Source organism: Kwoniella shandongensis, chromosome 6 (assembly GCF_008629635.2).
Source record: "Kwoniella shandongensis chromosome 6, complete sequence".
Classification (NCBI taxonomy): domain Eukaryota; kingdom Fungi; phylum Basidiomycota; class Tremellomycetes; order Tremellales; family Cryptococcaceae; genus Kwoniella; species Kwoniella shandongensis.
Window position 1 is genome coordinate 1,010,822 of NC_089292.1, and position 22,707 is coordinate 1,033,528.

The 22,707-nt window shown below is 49.0% G+C and overlaps 8 protein-coding genes across 8 annotated transcripts; 5 read left to right on the forward strand and 3 right to left on the reverse strand.

The window, feature by feature from the left end:
• Nucleotides 1-374: 374 nt before the first annotated feature.
• CI109_103672 (uncharacterized protein) lies at nt 375-2,769 on the forward strand (the record flags this gene model as incomplete). The annotated part of the gene is made up of 11 exons (XM_032001827.1): nt 375-684; nt 739-877; nt 933-1,050; nt 1,109-1,200; nt 1,252-1,626; nt 1,678-1,759; nt 1,812-2,052; nt 2,104-2,163; nt 2,214-2,487; nt 2,540-2,619; nt 2,675-2,769. 11 exons carry the CDS (start codon nt 375-377, stop codon nt 2,767-2,769), a joined length of 1,866 nt encoding a protein of 621 aa, XP_031863990.1.
• A 517-nt stretch (nt 2,770-3,286) lies between these two features.
• CI109_103673 (uncharacterized protein) lies at nt 3,287-6,411 on the forward strand (the record flags this gene model as incomplete). The annotated part of the gene is made up of 11 exons (XM_032001826.1): nt 3,287-3,521; nt 3,600-4,969; nt 5,026-5,208; nt 5,268-5,488; nt 5,551-5,636; nt 5,695-5,756; nt 5,813-5,943; nt 6,010-6,039; nt 6,108-6,177; nt 6,257-6,322; nt 6,388-6,411. The coding sequence occupies 11 exons, from the start codon at nt 3,287-3,289 to the stop codon at nt 6,409-6,411; spliced, it is 2,478 nt and encodes an 825-aa protein (XP_031863989.1).
• Nucleotides 6,412-7,165: 754 nt separating this feature from the next.
• Nucleotides 7,166-12,334, reverse strand: CI109_103674 (uncharacterized protein; the record flags this gene model as incomplete). Its single annotated transcript, XM_032001825.1, has 9 exons — nt 7,166-7,189; nt 7,262-7,351; nt 7,423-9,705; nt 9,764-9,855; nt 9,912-10,768; nt 10,819-10,954; nt 11,013-11,219; nt 11,276-11,919; nt 11,994-12,334. 9 exons carry the CDS (start codon nt 12,332-12,334, stop codon nt 7,166-7,168), a joined length of 4,674 nt encoding a protein of 1,557 aa, XP_031863988.1.
• Nucleotides 12,335-13,719: 1,385 nt separating this feature from the next.
• Nucleotides 13,720-15,088, forward strand: CI109_103675 (uncharacterized protein; the record flags this gene model as incomplete). Its single annotated transcript, XM_032001824.1, has 2 exons — nt 13,720-14,902; nt 15,003-15,088. 2 exons carry the CDS (start codon nt 13,720-13,722, stop codon nt 15,086-15,088), a joined length of 1,269 nt encoding a protein of 422 aa, XP_031863987.1.
• A 237-nt stretch (nt 15,089-15,325) lies between these two features.
• Nucleotides 15,326-16,872, reverse strand: CI109_103676 (uncharacterized protein; the record flags this gene model as incomplete). The annotated part of the gene is made up of 4 exons (XM_032001823.2): nt 15,326-15,390; nt 15,437-16,110; nt 16,211-16,329; nt 16,435-16,872. The coding sequence occupies 4 exons, from the start codon at nt 16,870-16,872 to the stop codon at nt 15,326-15,328; spliced, it is 1,296 nt and encodes a 431-aa protein (XP_031863986.2).
• A 475-nt stretch (nt 16,873-17,347) lies between these two features.
• CI109_103677 (uncharacterized protein) lies at nt 17,348-18,115 on the forward strand (the record flags this gene model as incomplete). Its single annotated transcript, XM_032001822.1, has 3 exons — nt 17,348-17,496; nt 17,566-17,746; nt 17,942-18,115. 3 exons carry the CDS (start codon nt 17,348-17,350, stop codon nt 18,113-18,115), a joined length of 504 nt encoding a protein of 167 aa, XP_031863985.1.
• A 388-nt stretch (nt 18,116-18,503) lies between these two features.
• CI109_103678 (60S ribosomal protein eL36) lies at nt 18,504-19,270 on the reverse strand (the record flags this gene model as incomplete). The annotated part of the gene is made up of 4 exons (XM_032001821.1): nt 18,504-18,587; nt 18,762-18,888; nt 18,966-19,050; nt 19,237-19,270. 4 exons carry the CDS (start codon nt 19,268-19,270, stop codon nt 18,504-18,506), a joined length of 330 nt encoding a protein of 109 aa, XP_031863984.1.
• Nucleotides 19,271-21,001: 1,731 nt separating this feature from the next.
• On the forward strand, nt 21,002-22,655 carry CI109_103679 (uncharacterized protein; the record flags this gene model as incomplete). Its single annotated transcript, XM_032001820.1, has 7 exons — nt 21,002-21,065; nt 21,155-21,291; nt 21,400-21,462; nt 21,556-21,854; nt 22,018-22,195; nt 22,260-22,395; nt 22,477-22,655. 7 exons carry the CDS (start codon nt 21,002-21,004, stop codon nt 22,653-22,655), a joined length of 1,056 nt encoding a protein of 351 aa, XP_031863983.1.
• Nucleotides 22,656-22,707: the final 52 nt, after the last annotated feature.

Below are 22,707 nucleotides of genomic sequence, written 5' to 3' on the forward strand. Positions count from 1 at the left end.
GCAAGGAGCTTGGGGACTGCGTTTAGCTTGCGGATTTGGATCTGTAAGCTGTAGGGGTGCTTATAGTGGCTACAGATTGTGTTGGAATGGTCGTTATTCGAGCTGTGAGCTTAGTAAGTGATGATGAAGGATGAGTGATTTATGAGGAGAGTGAGGTTGGAATGGAGAGTGAGCGTTGAAGCGAAGTGCCGGAGGTGAACAGTGGTCCGCTATGGTGGTGGATGGAATATTCCGCGCAGGGTATTTTGTCCATTTTATCCTAGAATCATAATAGCAGGCGCGCTTTCATCTCGCTGAACATTACATTTCAGTCCTTGCAACTATTCCACATTACTCAGCTCATCACCATCGTACACCGTAACGAACTAGTCGACATGGTTTCTGCGGCAACTAGCTCTCGAAGGGGGCGCTCCCCAAGTCCGGGGAAGGACGAAGAGGACTTCTCCATTCCCTCCGATTACAAGCCTTATGTCCCGGTGGCAAAACGAAGAGCTCAGATGCTCTCCCAGCTCGGGACAAGACAACCAGCGAAGAAGGTGAAGACCGCAGAAGAGCTGGAAAAGGAGATGGAGGAGGAGCTAAAGGAACAAGAGGAGGATGAGGAAAGGGCGAGGGAGAAGGCCAGAAGGGAAAGAACATTGTTGCAAGCTGCACAGGAAGTGAAAGAGCGAAGAGCGATAGAAGGTGTGTACTTGTGTCTCGTTGCGACAGACACCTTAGACTGACGACTCTTGGTAGATGCGCAGAAGAGTGCCGCGGAGAGAGAGGCTGAGAAGGAAGCCGCGTTATTGGCCGAGATGGAGAGAGCACAGAAGAAGTTGGCGGGTGCCCAGGAACTGGCATTGGGAACTGAGTGGACTGACAGCTTGAAAACCTCGTAAGTGTATCTTTAGCCGAACCATGTAGATAGATGCCTCGCTGATCTCGCGCAGATGGAGACCGCCTCACTATATTCGTGACATGTCGGAGGAGGAATTGCAAGCCGTACGGGACAAACATCACATCTTGACAGAAGGAGAGGAAATCCCTCCACCTATCCAACATTTTGCCGTGAGTGGCCAACATTCGTTCTAGCTCGGTTACCGATGACTAACGATTAAACATATAGGACATGAAAGTGCCCAAACCTATTTTGAACTATCTGAAGACTAAAGGTATCAAGAAACCCTCGCCTATCCAAGTTCAAGGTATTCCTACAGCGTGAGTTTGGCTAGGCTGCGATTCCACTTCACCCGCTGACGGAAAATATAGGTTTTCGGGACGAGATATGATTGGTATCGCTTTCACTGGTTCCGGTAAAACCCTCGCTTTCACCCTTCCAGCAATCATGCAAGCCCTTGAGATGGAAGCCAAGCTCCCCTTCGTCCGAGGCGAGGGACCTGTTGGTCTCATAATTTGTCCTTCGCGAGAGTTGGCCCGACAGACTTACGAAGGTTGTGTGGCCATGTGCAACGCCTTGAAGGAGACAGGAGAGTACCCAGAGTTAAGATCGCTCTTGTGTATCGGTGGAATCAACATGGCCGAACAAGGGGACGTCCTCAACAAGGGTGTTCACGTTGTCGTTGCCACTCCTGGAAGATTGATCGATATGTTGGATAAGGGAAAATTGAATGCTAACAACTGCAAGTGGGTGTGGCCGCTCTCTCAGTACGGTTATGTTGACTGACGACTTTGCAGATACTTGTGTATGGACGAAGCCGATCGAATGATCGATATGGGTTTCGAGGAAGATGTCAGAAGCATCATGTCACATTTCAAGGTGTGTCCGTCCGTTTTCTCGCTGCTGGCTAGTTGAGTAACAATCCCTACAGTATCAAAGACAGACTCTTCTGTTCTCCGCTACTATGCCCCGAAAAATCCAAGATTTCGCGCAACAGTCACTGATCAACCCGATCCTGGTCAATGTCGGTCGAGCTGGTGCCGCGAACATGGACGTCATTCAGGAAGTCGAATATGTCAAGCAGGAAGCAAAGATGGTCTACTTGCTAGAATGTCTGCAGAAGACCCCACCCCCTGTCATCATTTTCAGCGACAACAAGAATGAAGTCGACGGTCAGTAGCGATCGCAATCTTTCTCGGAGCCGGGCTGACCTTTCTCTACAGATATTCAGGAATACCTATTGTTGAAAGGTGTTGAAGCTGTTGCCATTCACGGAAGCAAGAGTAGGTTTATTCTCATTGTGCAGACTTTCGCCATGCTGACATTTCAACAGCTCAGGAGGAACGTGAATATGCCATCCGAGCCTTCAAAAGTGGAGCGAAGGATGTCATGGTCGCTTCAGGCGTCGCTTCCAAGGGTCTCGATTTCAACGAGATTCAACATGTCATTGTGTACTCTATGCCGAAGGAGATCGAAGATTACGTTCACGAGATTGGTCGTACTGGTCGTTCCGGAAAGACAGGTCTTGCCACGACGTTTGTCAACATGAACACGACAGAACAGACGCTACTGGATTTGAAGTACTTGTTGATGGAGGCTAAGCAAAAGTGAGTTTTGAAGCGCTGGTCAGAACGAGAAAGCATGTTGACGATGCCGTAGGATCCCTGAGTTCTTGTTATCTATCGACGATCCCAGAGCAGCTCAAGGCGGAGCACTCAAAGGATGTCCTATCTGTGGTGGTATGTTGACTTCCTCCATCGAATCTTTGCAACACGCTTACGCTCTTTTGATCAGGTCTCGGTCACGGTATCCAAGATTGTCCAAAGCTCGAGGAAGAGCAAAGAAGGAAAGCGGCTTCCCAAACCAAATATCAAGGAGGTGGTTATTAGATTTGGTGACTTCATATCTTGTTGTACATTGTCACATGTATCAATATCAGCAGCATGGTAGAAGCAGTATCAGGAGCCTAAACACGCCTTTAACAGTCAAAAGCTGCTTTGCAAGAACAGACAATCGACGATTAGTAACCGGGTATTGGACCGAGCGAGCGCGCTAAACGGATTAGGAATTGGCTACAACCTTTCTGTATTGTCAGGGACCGTGCGATCACCGTCATTTTGCTCCCCATCCCTACTTTTGGATGTCATGTCAATCATTATCGTCTGTAACCGCATCTCTTGGCCGCCGAATATCTTTGCTCTTCGCACCTACTTGTCGCTGCGTTGAGTAGACCCCCGTTACGGTGCTTCAATAGCGGATATATAAGCCATCCCTGAACGCAACACAAGTTCATCTGACCAACAGGCACCCAAAAGATCGGTATTTGTCTTCTATCATCTGGGCAATCCGTCTCAACCCTTTTCATCTTCGATATCTCTACTGCATTGGTAAAGGAACACTGTCAAGATGCCCGACCGAACACCCACATCTCCTCGACAGGTCCAGATTGACTCCAACCTCCCTCAGCCGATAAGGTTGAACATCACATCCCCGACCGTTCTCACTCCTTCGAGACCTGCGCCTAATCAAAACCTGTCGCATCGAAGTTCGATAGCTGGTGGAAGGAGTTATCGGCCTAATGACGATGCGGATGCAAGAGAGAGACAGATGCAGCAGGATATCGAATCAGCTATGAGCATGTGTGAGTCGAGCTGGACAGGATTTTCTTGTGGCAAAATCAAGATTGAATGATTAACTGATATTTATGGTTTCTTGTTAGCTCGAGCACGGTCTGGATCCATGGCATTACCTGAGAACAGTCCACCCATCGTGCGACCTTCCCAACACCACTTCCCATCCGCTTCACCTATCGACGAGGGGAATTTCCCGATGTTGTCAGAGGCTGAAGAAGCTGAGATGAACCGAGCTCGATCTTCCGGTTTTAGAGGTGGGGCGGATAACGGTTCTGATGACGGACATAATCACGGTGGAGGTCATTACCATCATCATGACGACGAAGAGGAAGAGGAGGATCATCATCGTGATTTGGTCGATCATGGTGGAAGACGGGAGAGTGTAGGCGGGAGTAGCGGATACGACTCACATACTCGACTACTTCAACGTCGAGGATCCGACAGCGATGTTCATCGACTAGAGGGAGTTCCTCGTTCCGACTTGCGAGCTCTAGGAGGTCATGGGAACTTCAGGAATAGATTCGATTTCGCTGCCATGGAAGATTTTGCTACTAAAGAACGGGAGAACGTTTTCGCTCAAGACGGCGCTTGGGCCATTGATGGCGGTAATGGAGAAGAAGAGAACAGCGGACCCAGGAGACGCAGTGTCCCGCAGAGTGGTGGAGGTGGCGTTAGCGAGGAGAACATCAACCATCCAGGCAGTTATGATACGACGATGGATCGAACCAACACCATGTCAGCGTTCGGTGACGATCATACGGAAGCGACATTTTCGCCCGGTCGACATGACGAAGGTGAAGAACGAGCTCACAACTTCCAACGACGACGTCAGAGGAAGCTGTCTCAGTCCAACCCTGTTGTTCGAAGACAAGGCAAACTGGCTCTTTTCGAAGGCTTCGGACCTCATAACGGTGCAACGGACGGTGAAGCTGTACCCGATATAACTTCAACGGCGTTCAAAGCTCCCCGACAACCCAAGAATGCTCTCAGCAGTGCCCCGGGTGGTTTCGCCCCTTACAAAGATGCAGCACCGGGACACGACCGTCCTTATCGATTCTCATTCTATTCCAACGCTATGCCAGTGACGATCCACGCGCGAAGTCTCGCTGAACTCCCTGCTGAAGGACAGACATTCGAGGATCTGTTCAAGGGAAAGAATCTCAACAATGTGGACAGCTCCGCTTTAGCGGGTGAGAATGGAAGTCAAGGTACAGCAGCAAAGACAAGCGGCAACGATTCACCTATCACAGCTGAGCCAGGTACGTATACCTCGAACAAGACAAGCATGTTATCCAGACAGGTTGGCGCAGCTCTCGATAGGGAAGCAAGTAACACTGCGGCGGGCGGTGCTCCGAATGGTGGTGGCGGGACAGGTGTCGAAGAGGATCCAGAGAGGTTCACCTGGTGGTTGGATGTTCTCTCACCAACAGATGAAGAGATGAGACTCTTGTCGAAGGTGAGTTCCTGACTCACAAACATGCCGGACAGTCTCCTGATTTGACAATTGCATAGGTTTTCGGTATCCACCCTTTGACGACAGAAGATATCTTGCTCGAGGAAACTCGTGAGAAGATCGAGCTGTTCAGGAACTACTACCTCGTCTGTTTCCGATCGTTTGACCAAGATCCATACTCGCAAACATACCTCGAGCCGCTCAACATGTACATTATAGTCTTCCGCGAAGGCACTTTGTCGGTAAGTACATCGCACAGACGCCGTATCGTGACTCTTGCTGACGCCCTGATATTGTGTAGTTCCACTTCCGAGGTACACCGCATCCTCAGAATGTCAGGAGACGAATCAAGCATTTGAAGGATTACATCTCCGTCACTTCTGATTGGATTTCCTACGCCCTTATCGACGACATCACCGATGCCTTTGGTCCGCTTATCCAGAGTATCGAATACGAAGTCGACAGTATCGATGAGCTGGTGCTGATTCTTAAGGAGGCGGAGCAGAGTGATATGTTGAGACGGTCAGTTGTCTCACTCCGGTGATGTTGTCTCCGAGGCCATGCACTGACATATCACGCTGTAGAATCGGAACATGTCGAAAGAAGGTCATGGGTCTGCTTCGATTAATGGGTAACAAAGCGGATGTCGTCAAGGGACTGGCTAAGCGATGTGAGCTTCACGGTCCTTAGATTTGCTGAGGGAATGTAAGCTGACTTGAAGAGCGTAGGTAACGAACAATGGCTTGTCGCACCTAAATCGGATATCGGTCTCTATCTTTCGGATATCCAAGTATGTGTGGATCTCACTGTCAGTTTCCATAATCGCGCTGACAACGTTCTCTGTAGGACCACTTGATTACCATGACTCAAAACTTGAATCACTACGAAAAGATTTTGTCGCGATCGCATTCCAATTACTTGGCTCAGATCTCTATTGAGATGACTGATGCAAACAACCAGATCAACGATGTGCTTTCGTGAGTCAATCTTGAAGCGGTTCATCTCCATTGGTTCCATGTCCTAACCTCTGTCTTCCACCTCAGAAAATTGACAGCATTAGGTACTGTGTTGATGTGAGTGACACAAACAGTTTGTACAAGCGATACAGAGATCATAGCTGATCCGTTCAATGAAATCACAGTCCTATGAACTTGGTCACTGGTTTGTGGGGTATGAACGTCCACGTTCCAGGACAAGATATCGAAACGGGAGTGAGTGCTAGATCCCTTGTTCTGGCCTAGTCCGTACGAATCAAGGCATTCGCTTACGTTTTGTTTGCTGTCTACTTAGTACGCATGGTTCGGCGGCATCTTAGGCGGTCTTTGTTTGTTCGCCATCCTAGGTGCATGGGCTACTGTGAGTCTTCTCCTTCCTGCGACTGGTGGGCAATGCTGAATTTTTTTTTCCTGCGTGGGGTGTAGTACAAATGTTTCGTTGTGCGATAAACACGTCACCCTCCGAATAGTCTTTGATCGAAATCTTGAAATGCTACTGTAAGAGATGTCGAAGACGCATGGCGGGGGACTGTAATACACGAGTTGGCATTATATTCTGGACGATGATTCGTTTGACGTTGGGAGTGCGGATGCGAAGAGTTGTATCATTATTTCTTTTATGGTTTCGGAGCGTATACAATGCAAGATGTATAATATGTTTCTTGTATAAAGTTATCTAGTTACAAATAATTCACATATTTTCACAATGGCATCAATTTCAACAACACGACCACAATTCCAAAGTCATCCATTCCATTCCCTTACAGGAGTAATGGTAACTGCTGCATTCATGTCTACAATAGCTATGTTATTGGGTCTAGCCTAGCTGAACAAGTTGTGGATATTCTAAATATTCATCTGGAGAACCCTTCTCTTCTTGTTAAGCCTACACTATCTCCTCGTGCTATTACAGCATTCGAAACACTAGTACAAATGCTAGAAGCACTACCATCAGATAGTGTTCTTCTAGAGTTCCTCCTGGAAAATTTTGCACAACCTATTGTTACTATGCGAGATCCTCTCTGGCATACAGTACGAGTAAAATACAGCATTTCATGATGCATAATGCATATATAAATATATAAATATAAAACTACTACTGGGTAAAAAATCCGACAGATCCAATGATTGATATGAATCCTATACTTGTATTCCTCTTTCCGTCCGTTAACTTATACTAGAAACCCGATCGATCATCCCTCATTCAGAATCGTAAAGCAGCGGCGGCCTGGAGATGACGAGAACATCAGCTGATGATCCCTCATATATGGTAGTTGTTGAGCAGGAAGATTTGACATACCTTGATATCAGACAAATTGAGAGAAGCTTTCGCACACATTTCCGTAAAGATACCTTGCATCTTGAAGAGATTTTCAGGCGTATCAAATTCCTAAAACGGCAGAAGTCAGTCAGTTGAAAAACTTTGGAACAGACAGAAGAGAGGAGGAAGTGCAAACTCACGGCTACCTGACCATCGCTCATCACCAAAATCCTATCGTAACTCAAGATTGTCTTCAATCTATGTGCGATACACAACAAAGTCTTATCCTTGAACTCTGATCTGATCGTCTCCTGGATTTTCGAATCCGTCTCCACATCTACACTCGCCGTCGCCTCGTCGAGAATGAGGACCTTCGTACCTCTCACAAGGGCTCTTGCGAGTGAGACGAGCGATCTTTCTCCAACGGAAAGGTTCGCTCCTTCTTCCTCTACGACGGTGTCGAGTGTGAATTTCCTTTGGGTCGAAGGCGATGCTTGACCCGATAAAGGCGTCTCGTCCGAATCAGGAACAGGTGTGGCTACAGCAGCGGTAGGGTGGGTCAAGTGAGCTCGTCGTAATGTGTCAAAGAGCTCTGCGTCGGTCTTCGTGTTGAATGGATCGATATTGGATCGGATCGTTCCACTGAACAATAACGGATCTTGGGGGATGATAGAAATACCTGATCGAAGATCGTTCAATCCAATCTTGGACAGGTCCACTCCGTCAATCTTGATGGAACCAGCTGACAATTCGGACATTCGGAACAAGGCAACCATGATCGATGATTTACCCGCACCCGTTCGTCCAACTACACCAATCTTCTCCGCCGCTCCGACGGTCAAGGTGAGACCCTTCAGGACATCGGGAAGCTCCTCTCGGTATCGCATCTTAACATCTTTGAATTCGATAGCACCCTCGCTAGGCCATGAAGCAGGGGGTTTCACCGCCTCGATCTGGTGTGGCGCTTCCTGTTCGAGCTCGTTGGCATAATGCATGATTCGCTCAGCACCAACCATATCGTTTTCAAACTCGGCAATTTGTCGGACAAGCCAAGAGAACGACTGTTGAACAGTCATGACTGTGGAAAGACCCAAACCTCCCTTGGCAGGAGAAACGCCTGGAGAACAGACGACAATAATACCGATCACGAAAGTGAGAAGGGAACCGAGGAAATCAAGTCGGAGACCCAACCACCGCTGGTTGACGATGGTCAAATAATACGCTCGGTTTTCGACATCCATCTTCGCAACGTTGTCAGCAACGAATCGCTCCGACTCGCCGTAAGATCGAATCGTAGCCACTCCCGATAGTGATTCGGAGAAGTGCGAGTAGAGAGATGATCGAAGAATCGAATCAATACGTTTGAACTCTCGCGAACTCATTCGGTAGAAGCGAGCATTGTGGGCGTAGGCAAGAGAAACAACAAACATGGCGATGAGGAAGTATGGCTCGACGATGGCAAGCAAGATGGTCGATCCCAGAATGTTTGCCAATGTACTGATCGCCATTCGCATCGCGTCGGACAAGGTGTTATCGACCGTATCGGTGTCCTTACTGAATCGGTTCATGATACGACCGAGGGGTGTGGTATCGAAGAAGGATTGAGGAGCGAACATGACTCGTGCAATGGCGCTGGCGTGGATGCTCCTTGAGGCAAAGTAGTTGATGAGGGCGTTGGTGAATCCCTGGAAGAACATGGTGATGGCCGTCGCAATACCCAATCCGGCATAGATACCCATGTAGAACTTGTTCGGTTCGTCCCACTTTCTCTCCTGCCACCAAACCAGCCAATACGAGGTGATAACGTAGACAGCTTGTGCGAATGTGATAGCGAGCATAAGGAAGGGAATCATGATAGCTCCCTTACCCGACCTGAAGTAGTTTCGATATGTTCCCTTCTTCATCGCACCGGTGTTTCGTTCTTCGACTTGCATCAGCGTGTGCGCCGTACCTCGAGCGACCATATTCGACCGGTCACGCTTGTGCTCAGGACCTGAGGTGTTCATCGCCTCCATCTCGTTTTCGAGGCTCTCCTCATTCTGCTCTTCGTTACCGAATTCGCGAATGAGGCGTGCAAACGGACCATCCTGATCGAGTAGTTCCTTGTAAGTTCCGATTTCACCGATTCTGCCATCTTCCATCATGATGATGTTGTCGACATAAGGCAAGAAGTGCAAAGCGTGGGTGACCAAAATTCGAGTCTTTCCATTCAAAGCGCCAGCGATAGCGTTGAAAAAGATGGCTTTACCGACACCGGCATCCAAAGCGGAAAGAGGGTCGTCAAGAGCGATGATATCGGCGTTGAAGTAAATTGCTCGAGCGATGTTGATTCGTTGTTTCTGACCACCGGAAAGGTTGATACCCTTTTCGCCGATCTCAGTACCGTCACCGTCGTCGAGGAGTTCAAGATCAGGCTCGAGGCATGAGTCTCGGACCGCTGTCCAATATCGCTCTTCGTCCCAAGGTTGACCGAACAAGATGTTCTGCGAAGCAAATTAGTTGACTGCATATCATGCAACGCGAAAAATCGCAACTGCTCACCTGTCGGACGGTTGCGTTTTGGATCCAGGGAGTCTGCGCACACAAAGAGGTAGAACCGGAAAACGTGACTTTACCTTCAGTCTTCCTCATCTCTGCGAATTGCATCAGTACATTGTTACAATTCGTTTATTCTGCGAGGACGACTTACCGCCCATGAGACCTTGCAGCAAACTGGATTTTCCAGAACCGATCGCGCCGACAATCGCGGTGAGAGACCCTCGAGGGATACTGAGGTTGATATTTTTGATTCTAAAGATGTTTGCAGAGTCGTCCACTTCAGGCTTTTCCTCCGAAACAGCTGGTACGATACCAGGAGCACCTTGTCCAACGCCTTGCGAGCTGGCCTCGGCAGCATTTGGACCTCCCGATGCGATTTCGGCTTGAGTTTCGTCGGCCAGTGTCACTTTCTTCGCCTTCTTGTTCCATATCATGCGTCTCTTCTTCCTCTTCTCCTTCTTCTCGGCTTTCTTATCGTATGACGCAGGTGCCACAGCCGCGCCAGTGATGGCTTGTGCTGTTTTGCCCTTCAGCTTCTTCATCATCGTGTCCTCCTCGACAGGTGCGGCATCCCAAGTGAATGAAGCGTGGTCGAGCCTGACCGCTTCCTCCATGTTCGGGTCGACATGCTTCTCTTCGGTGATCAGCTCAGAGTCGAACACAGCTTCGAGTCGACCAAGCGCAGTGAGGGCATCGGCTGTGGCACTGAGAGTCATTGGCCACATCATAAGAGGCATTCGCATGAGTTGGAAAAGAGTCACCACAGTGAAGATTTTCGCGGCTTGAAGCTCGTGAGCAGTCGCACTGTATGTGATGAACGACAAGATAGCGGCGAGCGTGGGTAAGGCCATGGCGAAAGCGGTCATTCCCGAACGAAGGATCAGGAGAGTTCGAATGTACTTGAGTTCCATGCCACGGATAGCGTTAATTCGCTTGAGGAAGGGGTTCTCCCACGCCATGTACTTGACGATTCGCATGCCTCCAAGAATCTCTTGCAAGAGTTTGGCTCTACGAGATAGTCAGCCTGAGCGTCGTCATAGATGGATGAGCCTACGCACCTCTTGTCGGTCCATCCGGCTGCCTTCTTTCTGGTCAAGAACAGGTTCTTCATGAAACGAATTTGAAGCGGGGTCATGACGAACAGGAATGCGATACCGGGAAGGGCGGAATAGCCGATCTGAACGAGAAGGATGACTACGGAAAGCGTCAGCGCGAAGATCATACTCCAGACCTGGGTAAGCAATTGACTTACTGATGATAACAATCATTTGGACAGGGGCAGTCCAGATCATGTGCGCAAAACCGGCTGCGAAATCGATTCGACTGACATCGGTGGAGATGTGGTTGACCAGCTTGCCGTTCGGTATTTCGCCTCGAGACTTCTGGGTGAACCGCAGAGCTTGCTGGAATACAGCGGTGATGATGGCGGATCGTGACAAGACTCCAACACCCATTGAACCTAGTTCAAAACATCAGCTGATGGCCACCGAAGGTTGCAAGAGCCAAGTAACTCACGGTAGAAGTAGTGGTGCAAGCACATACTGGCACAGATCAAAAGAAGGAGAAGACCAACAGCCATTCCGATACCTGGACCCCTTGAGGGCAACTGTCGTCCTGCTGCTTTGGCAATATGATAGTTGGTAGACCAGGTGATAAGAGCACGAATGAGAAGCGGAGTGACAGCGTTACACACATCACCAATCAATTTGATGAGACCCGATGACAAGAAGTACCAGCCAAAGGTATCGCTCAAAGCCCAGAGCAAAGAGGGTTTCTTCTTCCCCAATTTGGTTCGATATTCCTTCTCTCTTCGAGCTCGATTTGGGAGACAAGCGAACTTGATGCGTTTGGACAATGGGAGAGGAGTTTTGGGATCTTCAAGCTTGATGTTGAACTCGTTGGCAGCTTGTCTTCGAGCTTCGTAAGATCGTAGTAATTTGTTCGATAACGGCTCGGATCCTCGCGCAGCGTCCATTTTCCAAAGATCAGTATCTTGAAGCGGTCGGGCAGAACCCAGGGCCATCATCGGACTGATCCAGTTGAAGAACATCAAGCTGAAGAAATTCGCAGAGACTTCGGGTGTAACTTTCGCTTCGTCCAGACTGAGACGTGCCGGAGGGGGAGGATGTTTGGGGTTAACGAAGGGTAGTGAGTGACGCCTATTGATCAAATGACGATTTGTAAGTATCCACTCAGTTGACCTCGTTCGAGTTCGAGAACGAGACGGACTTACCATCTTGGCTGTGTATATTGACCGCCACCAACATCTCGCAGCATCTCTTTACCGCTCTTCTGCTCGAGAACAACCATGACTTTCCGCTTGACACCGTCATCGTCAATCTCTGTCAAACCCTTCTCCTCGTATTCATTATCACGATTGACGATCACGTTGGTCTTCTCGTTGTAATCGTTGTTAGACATTTTCGCTCCATCCTTCTCCTTCTCATCGTCCGATCCACCTACGCGCGTCGATACACTCTGGGAAGAAGGTGCGATCGACCGTCGTCGCGGAGAAGACGTTTCGGGTGCGCTCGATGATGGAGAAGAATCTCGATTGGTCGGTAGAAGAGACATTTTGAGAAAAGGCGAAAGGTTAGATCGGACAAATGAGATCGGCGGAAATGTAGAGCTTCGGACGCTCGAGGTTTGTTATTGAAAACGATCGATTCCGTCAAAACAGGAATGATGAACCAGGCAGAAGTTCGACGACCTGCTGGTGAAATTGCGAATCAAAGGAGAAATAAACGAAGCAATAGAAACCGAAACCAATGAGAGGAGGGAATGGTCAAAGGGAATGATACTTGTTCGATGTAAGAGACATTCTTGTACTGAGGAAAGGATTGAAAGTGTGGAAGCACAAGGTTTATGAGATGACGGTCAAATCCGACGCAGCGAAAAAACAGGACCGCGACCGATGACAAAAGTTGACTCTTCTCCCCGCCACTCAACGTCATGTGCTTTGTGCAGCTTGAAATACGATTACCATAAGCGTTCAAACATGTATGCATGCATACCTGTACTTTGATGATTGCTCATTCTTTCTACAGTGCTCACGTATGCATGCATACGACAGTGTAGTAGGTCGACGCGTGTCCTTGGACTCCTCGATATCTGTGACCTTCGGTCTGATTCTGATGTGCATCACTTCGGCCCAGAACTTGATCTTTTACTATTTTTGGCCGAGGAACCTTGTGAAGCACTGAGGCTGACGATCGCGTCCCTGATCCGTAAATCGGGAATTTTCACTGGCCGGTCTCATATATTCTCATGTTTCGGTCGTCTCCGACCGTGTTCATTTGACACCATATGGGCACAGACTTTAGAGGGTCAGTCTGATAGAACTAGACGATATCACTGGGTCATGTACAGTACCACGAGCGTTAGATGGACACAGTACAGAATACATGGTCGAGATAGGACTCCGGCTACCGGCCGCCGCTTGCCTTCTATGTTTCAGGCTTAACATGCTGCAAAGGCTTCCTCTAGTGTTTGAGACGCGACACGACCTTGCTACCGTTCGTTGGTCGTGCCTACACTCATCCTCCTCCTAGAGTCTGAGATGTTGTCTATGTCCGAGAGGGCGCCTGTATGAATGCATAAGTACAAGACAAGGGAGGACGTTGAATGACGACAATCTATGTAATGTCGACTACAGTCTACGAATCCTTATGGTCGATCGCAAGAAACGGTTACGAATTTAAGAAACCCGGGAATCCGCGACGCAGTACTAATTATGCTTCTAGCGTCAACAAAGGCACAGAGGGGTATGAACCCAGTTTAAACGATCCTTCCACATACTGCCAATCAGGTCACGTGCCCTCGACCAAAAGTTGTGCTTCGTTCGCGCATCGCAAAGCGAGATACTGTACTCGTATCGATATCACCAGTTCAAAATAGTGTCTTGACCATCTATCTACTACACCCACATCAGCAGCTCAAAGCCCGTGCTTTTTATCACCATGCCGAAAGTACCTCCTCGACCAACTGCCAAGGCAGGTAAGATCGCCAAAACCAAGACCAAGACCGGCCAATCATCTACCAACGCCAATGGCGGTTCTTCGTCCACGCCCAAATCTGCCCAACCAAAATTGTATTCCAACTTCCTTCCTATCCCCATCTCCCTCCCTTCACCTATCCCTATCCCTATCTCAACTGCTAGTTCAAGCAAGTCCGCCACGATCAGCAATACCACCCATTATATGTATTGTCGACCCCATACGCAGACTACCAAATCGACCTCGTCCGATGAGGCTTTGCCCGAAGACAGGACGTTGTTCGTCGTCAACTTACCTGTCGATATAACAGAAAGAGACTTGAGAACCGTTTTCAACAAATGGGGTGTAGTGGAGGATGTAAGGATCAACGGCAGAGGTGGAGAGGACGTACTTGAACGAGCTGTGAGAGGTCTCTCACCAGAAGATAACGACGAGGAGAGTGACGACGAAGACGACAACGAAGACGAGGATGAACAAGCAGCCAAAGAGGTTGATGCGGGAGCGGAGGATGGTCGTGTTGAACCCACATTCCAAGGTGATAAGAATTACACTTTGACAAAGAGTCAACGACGTAATTTGAAAAAGAAGAAGAAGAACGCTTTACCCGATTCTGTCCCTTCCATCATCTCATTACCTTCGCTCAATCCGCGAAGTACGACCTTTGGTCAATCCGGTTTATCCTCCGCGCATATCATCTTCCTCGATACGATCTCCATCACTCGATTGATGTCTTCTCCCTCTTCTACTTCCTCTGCACCTATCTCCCTACCCAAATATTCTGCGGGAGAACCCACCGGTATAGAATATTATACATCCCTGCATAATGCTCTTCGACCATCTTTGGAAGAAGTGAAAGCATTCGCAGATTCCTCGATGGCAAGATTCGATCATCTCCACTCTCTCCTACTCTCCTCACGTGCGAAGAAACAGGGTGCAGGGGCATTGGTCGACGAAGATGGATTCACTGTCGTCGTTCGTTCAGGTCGTTATGGAAGAGCAGGAGGGAGAGGTGATGGGGTTGGGAAGATGGGCGTGGGAGTCGCAAGTAGAGGATTTGATAAGAAGAACAAGGATAAGAAGAAAGGTCTGGGAGCGGGAGCATTGGAAGGGTTTTACAAATTCCAACAGTTGGACCAGAAGAGACGAGGTGAGTACACCGTCATGATTCGCTAGGCATCCTCCAACAACGGATGTCATGTCGTTTGACGTTCTCGTGAACGCACGCTGATACACCACTCCCGACGCAGACCTCGCAGACCTTCGATTAAAGTTCGAACAGGACAAGGCGAAAGTGGAAGAGCTCAAAAAGTCAAGACGATACAAACCGTATTAAGCTGCTGTCAGCGTATCTTTGCATTCTGTGCTGTACTCGTGTAAGAGTGGCTGTGAATTACCCAACGTGCTCTTCCATATCTCATTCTTGCTACGATATGCATATGCTGTGTATGCGGATTCACACTGCCGACCAAAGCTTAATTCCTAATGTGCAATGAAGGCTCTCCCTCTGGACCCATCTACTATTCCCCTGTTCTAACTACCTCATGACAAGCTCCATTTTCCCTTACATGCGCTATCGGTGCAGATTCCCTCTCCATTTGAATGACGATTTCGCCTCTTCTCTTTCCTGATCAGTGTCTTTTCCTTTTCAAGACAGCAGCGTGCTCATTTCACTCTGCCTTACCTTCCTTTGCTTGAGCTTTCACCTTTTCCTCCTCCTCCTTCACCTTTTCCTTCTGTTGTCTATCCTTATCCGTTCTTCTCGCTCTGAAATCGGCCTGTTCGACCGCTCTTGTGATATCCATAACTTCGTACGGTCTCAAGTTGAACGTCTTTGCCAATTGGGGGATCTGACTTGGTGACAATAACAACGAAGGGTGTTGGGCTTTCGATGTGATTGGTCCAGGAGCAGGAGCAGGGGCAGGTTGTTCGATCGTTCCAGTCTTAGCTTTGAGCGACGGGTCCGAAGTTGGTGGGGTCGATCGATAGACGAGCGACGAAGGAGTTGCAGTCCCGTCAGGTGCTGCACCTCCAAGTCCCTTCGCTTGGGGTGAAAGAGATTTCGCACTTGATCCTGTCAAATCTTGTTCATCTCCCTTGTTCGTCGTCAAAGAACTACCACTTGAAGTTCCAGAAGGTGTAGAAGTAGCGTCGGGAGCTTCGTTGGCCGCTTTGGCAGCGTAGATGTCGCCCAGTTGTTTGTTCTCTTTCTCAACTATCAGGCCCGCTTTCAACAATGTCTCGAGATACGCAGCTCCCTTCCATGCTTTGTAATGAGACCATGCTCGCCAAAGGACGTAGAAGAGGGGGAAGTTGGGAACGACGGGGATGATCGCGAATGGCCATGTGAGGGGGGAGCTGTACGAGGAAGTAAACATAGGTCAGCGATTGCGACTTATATACATCGAGGCAGGGATGAGGTATCAGACACTAGCTGTGGATATCTCGAGCAACTCACGCAATGATGGATCGGTACATCATCTTTCGGTGATACGGTATTCGGTGCAGGAGCATTCGGTGGAGTTTAGGAAGGAGTGGTGGTAAGGGCTCTTTCAGAGTCGGTCTGACCAGGGGGATCTGTTCATACCCAAATACAAATGTCAGTGATCAAATCATGCAGACATTGTTTGTACCACTGGTCCTAGATGACCTGGGTTAGTTGAGATAGTAGTTCTTACTCACCTCAATCTTGTCCAGGACATTCCCTACTTTATCGATCCTAACTCCTTCTCCCTCTTTAACAGCTTTCAGCGCCCACTCTTCATACTCTATCTTATCCATCAACTTCTCCCCTCTCGCATAGAACCAATACGTCCATGAATTCTTATCCTTTTCACCTAATTTTAACCATGTGTCCGAAGCTTTGGCAAGTGCTTTGTTTATGAGGTTCGGGGAGACGCTCTCCGGTGTAGGGTCGGGTTGAGAGACGTGGAATAGGATCAAAGGGGTTTTAGCATGGGTGGGAGTAGGCGAAGTGGAAGCAGTCTCGGAAGATGTAGATGAGGATGGGGCAGGAGCAGGGCTACTGGAGGTGTTCGTGGTGGAACGAGGGAGTCGAGCGAGAGGAAGGGCAAAGATCCTGAACGATCTAGTTGTCGAAGCGGGGAGTTTTGATGCCATGGCGGAGTGGAGTGAGGTAAGATGGTATCAAGCTATGCTAAGTTGAACCGAAGACAAGTATGAAGAAGAAATAACGATACAAAGGAGAGTGTAAACCTGTCAACTACAAGTATTACTTTGGACGATCGTCAAAATCATAACCGTAACGTACGTCGTTTTATGCCAGGTTGTACGCGTGGCGCGGCCAAGCTAAAAGAAATATTCCACTCTACACTGTCCGTACCAGTATATAAGTGTCGTCATCGATACAAGTTTAGATCCCATCTACGAAATAATGGAAAATGATCTGCAGCCGATGAACGGATGATAGGTGAGATGGGGTACGATTATAGAATAGTTTGTCACCGTTCAGAAGACATAAGCTCTTTTCGACCAGCTACAATTACTTAGACACAGTCATCGTCCATACTTCCAAGACAGACAGACATACAGACAGTTCGACCGATCCTTCAGTGTTAATAGCAATCACACAACGATGTCACCTCCCGCCGAGCCACCCGCTGATAACCCCTCAGCATCAAAATTACACCATGCCAAAGTGAACTTGAAGTACTTGGCGATGGGCTCAGCAGCTGGCGTCGCTCCAGCATCACTTACCACTCGATCAATGTTAACGACAACTCGGTGAGTGGTCCCCTCTATCGAGCAAGCTACATTGCGTTCTTGCTGACTTTCTCGGTCAAATATGACCAGATACGTTGTAAGATATGTTATAAAACGTGCTTTACGATATGCGAAATATGCAGCTGTAGGAGCTGTTATCGCTGCTGTTGGTGGGGGACTACTAGGGACATTAGGGAGTGGATTGGCGTTCTTTGCGGCGCCAGGGATAGGAGTGGGGATGGGAGTCGGTGTGCTCACGGCGGTAGCCAAGGTGAGTTTGACTTGTCCTCTTCCATATGATCTGCTTGACTTCCTTCCGTGGGCTATCAGCTGGTCAACGGAGCAAGACTCATGCTTTATCGTAACTCGATCAATCTGTCTTACTTTGTCTCACCTCACTTTGAACTGTGACGCACGGTGTACCGAACGTTTTAGAATGCTGATACCTCACCTCCCCTACACACAGTTCGGATGGAGACATCGCGGTAATCACTTCCGCGGGGGTGCTTGGGAAGGTATGAAAGCCCGAGCTCAAGCAGGTCGAGATGGAGCAGAAGACGAGAAGATTGATGCGGGGAAAACCAAGCAGAAAGAGGCGGACAATAAAGCTCGTAGAGCAGATGTTTGGATGAGAGTGTAGTGTTGGTATCTAGGACGGACAGGTCTTGCAATGGATTGACATGGTTACCAAGTGTAGCGATCAGATGGGTTTTGTGGAGAAGGATAAGTCAGTATAATAAATCATACTTGTAGCGATAGTCGTCATGCACATCACTGTTTCTCCCCTCAACTGCAGCTCAGATTGGTCAGTGGTTCAGCGTCAGGCCCGACCACTTTACAGCCTGGATTCACAGCACTACTGGAATCGCTGCTTTGACGCCATCGCCAGAATGCACCACGTCTGATCAAACCGACAGTCGCAAGACCACCAAGCATATTCACCACAGCTGCATAAAGCCACGATGAGATGTACATAGACCCTCTGACCAACCCCCTAGCCAACACAGACACTAACGTGAATGAATAGCTTAGTGGGCGGCGTGTCGTCGCTGCTCCTGGATGATGTTGGAGAGCTCCTCGATCTTACGCTTGGATCGGAGAAGGGTACCGAGCTGTAAAAGCGAACAAAAAGCAAGTCAGCATCTTGTAAAGCAATATTACAATGGGCTCTCTCCATCCCTGCTCAATCCCGACTGATGGGCCATATCTTATGACTTGGCCCGGAACAGTGGAACAGTCGAACAGTCGAGCACCTAACGGCAAGCGGGGAAGAAAATATAACGCACCCTCTTCTTGGTGAGCTTCTTCGCCTTCTTGTCCTTTGAGTTTCTCAACAACTCCATAACTCGCTTCTCGTAAGGGGAGAATCCAGCGACCTCTCGGATGATGTTCTTGACGAAAGTCTTCTTCTCGCTGTTTACATACGAGAATACGACGTATCAGCGATACTCTCATCTCACTATCCTGTATGGGGGGAAATGCCCACTCACGTCTTGATACCCTTCTTGTGGGAAGGCTTGACGGTCTTGGGGATGACGGTGGTGGGTCGTCCTCGGTTCAAGCCGTATCGGAGGTCTGGCGGGGGGGAAGAGGGTAGAGATATCAGCATGAATCCACCATACACCGTCCATCCCTAATCGTTCCCCTTTCCAACGTTCCATCCACTTCTCCCTCGCTCAACCACGAATATCCCTTCTACCTCTCATGCTCCTCTATGCTTCATGTTCCCTACTCCTCGTTCGACTGGAAATGCCAACTCACTAGATCGGGGGGCGGGGGCGGAGACTTCGGCCATTTTGACTGGTTTTGTTCTGTAGTAGCGAATCCACCATATAGTTCCAGCAGTTCGAGTTCGAGATATTCCACCAATCCAAATAGATCCAACAGAACAATCCAACGATGATATCCAGCAAAGAGACAAGTTGGCGATGAGGCAAGTGAGTACCGGTTGATTGATTGTTTCGAGCAAGATTGCCGATTTGTACGAACGGGTTGTCGAATGGGTAGTCGAAAGGATAGAGAGCAAGCAAGAGAGTTGTATCTCGGTCAGCCTCTCTTTACTTGTCACACAACACGACAGCACTCACGGGTTTGACTTGAAGGTTAAGAAGAAGAAAGGGTACCAAGGGCAGATGTGTATTGATGATACTGATGATTTCGGTGCAAACCCTCAGAGACAGACAGACAGTCTGTCGTTGCGTTGGTTGTGTTCCCTTGCCCAGTGCCAGTGTAGAGAGGGATACGGTGGTGGTGAGCATCGGATTGGGTGTACAACCAGGTTTTGGGATTTCGTGTAAATTGAAAACGCCGAGGGAAAGGAGATGTGGCGAAATTGCGATCGTGCTTTCTTACGTGGCAAAGGATACAGGCTGTTCCTTATCACTCAGTTCAGCAAACCTCCACCGCGTGCAACCCCATCCCACCAGCAAGTGGTGCATGCACCGTCCGCGTACAAAACACATCTCACATTCTTTACTTTTACTCTCCCTTCTCCTTACACATCAACTCTGGCTTAAACCATAGCGACATCTTTTCGCCTCCATAGATGAACAAAATTCGACTTAATGGCGCTGGAGAAGATTGACTCAATACACAAGAGGGCCTGTTTATAATACGTCCTTTTGAGGTTGGCGGCTTCACGTCGTGGACCAATAAGGGGGGACGATTCGCTTAGGGCATACATATAATTACGTTTTGTTTTGTTGGATATGAATGTATGATCTTGGTTGTGAGTGATGTGTTGTGCTTCAATGCACAGCATTTCCGGGGCAGAGTGATTGAGACAAGAAGAGATATGTGTCGGAGCTTTCACAGAACTTGACTGGTCGTTGTTTCGCGAACTATTTTCACTACGCTTCCATCGAGCAGCACTATCAGGCAACCAATGACCACCAGCGTTTCGCTGAATACTGAACTCCGGAACTGAGTGTGGCATGCTGAACGATACTGGGCACACTACAATCGATAGTGCTCAACCCTCTCCTACCTGGGTATCGCGTCTTCGTCCACTCGACCCATGCATACTCTGATAGGTGTAATCGTACATTTAACCCAATGAATAGCAAGAACCTCTCAATGCATCGCTCGTCAGAGACATTGCGTGCGACGCCAGATACTTCCTTTCCGCATGGGAATGAGGCAAAACACAAATTGTTCTGTTTGATATAACGACTCTGGCACCTCCTTCGTCTTGAATGAGTCACTATAAACCGAATCCAGCTTGACACCAAGCGAATTGTTTGTAATGGTCATCAGCAGCGCATCTCTCTCCTGCTCACGCGGTACCCGGCTCGCATCACTGTCTCTCAGAGTTTCATGTTCAACGGCCATCATCCACCAGGCACATACACGGGACCAAATCCACGTGATACGTGCTTGACACAATCTCCGAGAGCCGTTTCCGCATTCCCCACCGTGCGTTTACCGTGCCAGTGCTCGCAACGACTTTGACAATAATAATACCATCAACATTCCTCCTTCTCTGCTATAGCTCTGTTTCTTGTCTTGTCTGGATCGTTCTGTCAAAATGCGAGGCTCTACTCAGCTCACATCGCTCATCCGATCTCGGATCTCCTCTTCTTCCAGACTTCGTGAGTGCCCATCAACCTCACCTCTCGCGACATTCATTGGACGCCATCTGTACAGAATTGAGCTGATGTGTTGATTGTTTCTCGATTAGCCCTTCGACAAGTCCGATATGCTACGAGCAGCTTACGAATGCCAGCCATGTCACCTACGATGACAGAGGGTGGTATCACGGGTTGGAAGAAGCAGGAAGGAGAGGCTTTCACAGCTGGCGATGTTTTGTTAGAAGTTGTGAGTTATCTCGTCGTCGTACTCATTCCGCTCGCCTCGGCTGGATGGAAACTTAAGAGAAGAGAAAGGGGGGTGTGCTGATGAGGGATCTGTTCTGCATCTTCGTAGGAGACGGACAAAGCTACAATCGACGTTGAAGCTCAAGACGACGGTGTGATGGGCAAGATTATCGTATGTCTCGTTCTGTATCTTGATCAGCGATCCAGCACATCTTGGCCAACAGCCCAAGTACTTGAGCGCATAGCTGATAATACTCTGTCGTAGGTGAAAGAGGGCTCATCAAAAATCCCCGTCGGTCAAGTGATCGCCATCCTTGCTGAAGAAGGCGACGATCTCGCCTCTGTTGAAATCCCATCCAACCTCGCTCCTGAAGGATCGTCAATCCCCGAGAAAGAGGGAAATGCACCACCAAAGGAGGAGAAGAAAGCGGAGGAGCCTAAGAAGGAAGAACCAAAGAAGCAGGAGAGTGCACCGGCAGAGAAGGCTGAGACTAGTGGTGGACATTCGCATGGAGGAAAGCAGATCAAGCATTCTCAACCTATCTTCCCGAGTGTGTCAAGATTGTGAGTGTACCGTTTGCTTCGCCGTCCCTACTCGTCCCTGTCCCACTCGGCGTTTCCTGCCTTGATCTACGTACTGCTAGCGCAATTGAGCTGCGTGCCCCAACCTGCCCCGCCTGGATCCGTTGAGCTGTCTGACTCACCCCTGCTGACGCCGTTACCCTAGACTGCTCGAATCCGACCTCACCACCGAACAAATCTCCAAGCTCAAGGGCACAGGTAGACACGGGATGTTGACCAAGGGAGATGTCCTTCTCGCACTTGGCAAAGTGAAGAGTGCCTACGGTTCAGCGGAGAAGCTGAACCTTGATCCCTTGGGTCCAAGCGGCAAGAGAGCGAGCGAGGTGAGTTTGCAAAGATACAAATGTGTGATGCGAGTCTCTTGCTGATGTTGGTCTACATGTGTAGAACAAGGCGACTGCCCCGACTGATGGAGCTGCACCTGCGAAGAAGGAGGCGCCACTGGACGGTCCTAGTTTGAGAAGATTGATTTTGGGCGGATTGGCAAAGGCCACAGTGCCCTCTAAGCCTATCATTGAGCACAGTGAGTGCTGCTCTGTGCATCACAGCCAGCCTTGTCGGCGCCTCCAATTGATATCAAGCGCTAACTTGTTGTCTGTCACAGCCCCTACCCCACTACCCCTTTCATCCGACGCCGAATTCGATTCCGTCATTTCCCCTTACACCACCCTTCTCCCCCCACCTCAACCCGATGTCGTCTTGCCCGATTTGGAAACGCTCGCCGAGACAGAGAGCAAGGGTTTGACAGGCGCCAAGAAGGATGAGTGGGCAGGATTGTATTAGTTTGGATAGATGATCAGGGCACGGTAGCATGATATATCATGCATTTATGACA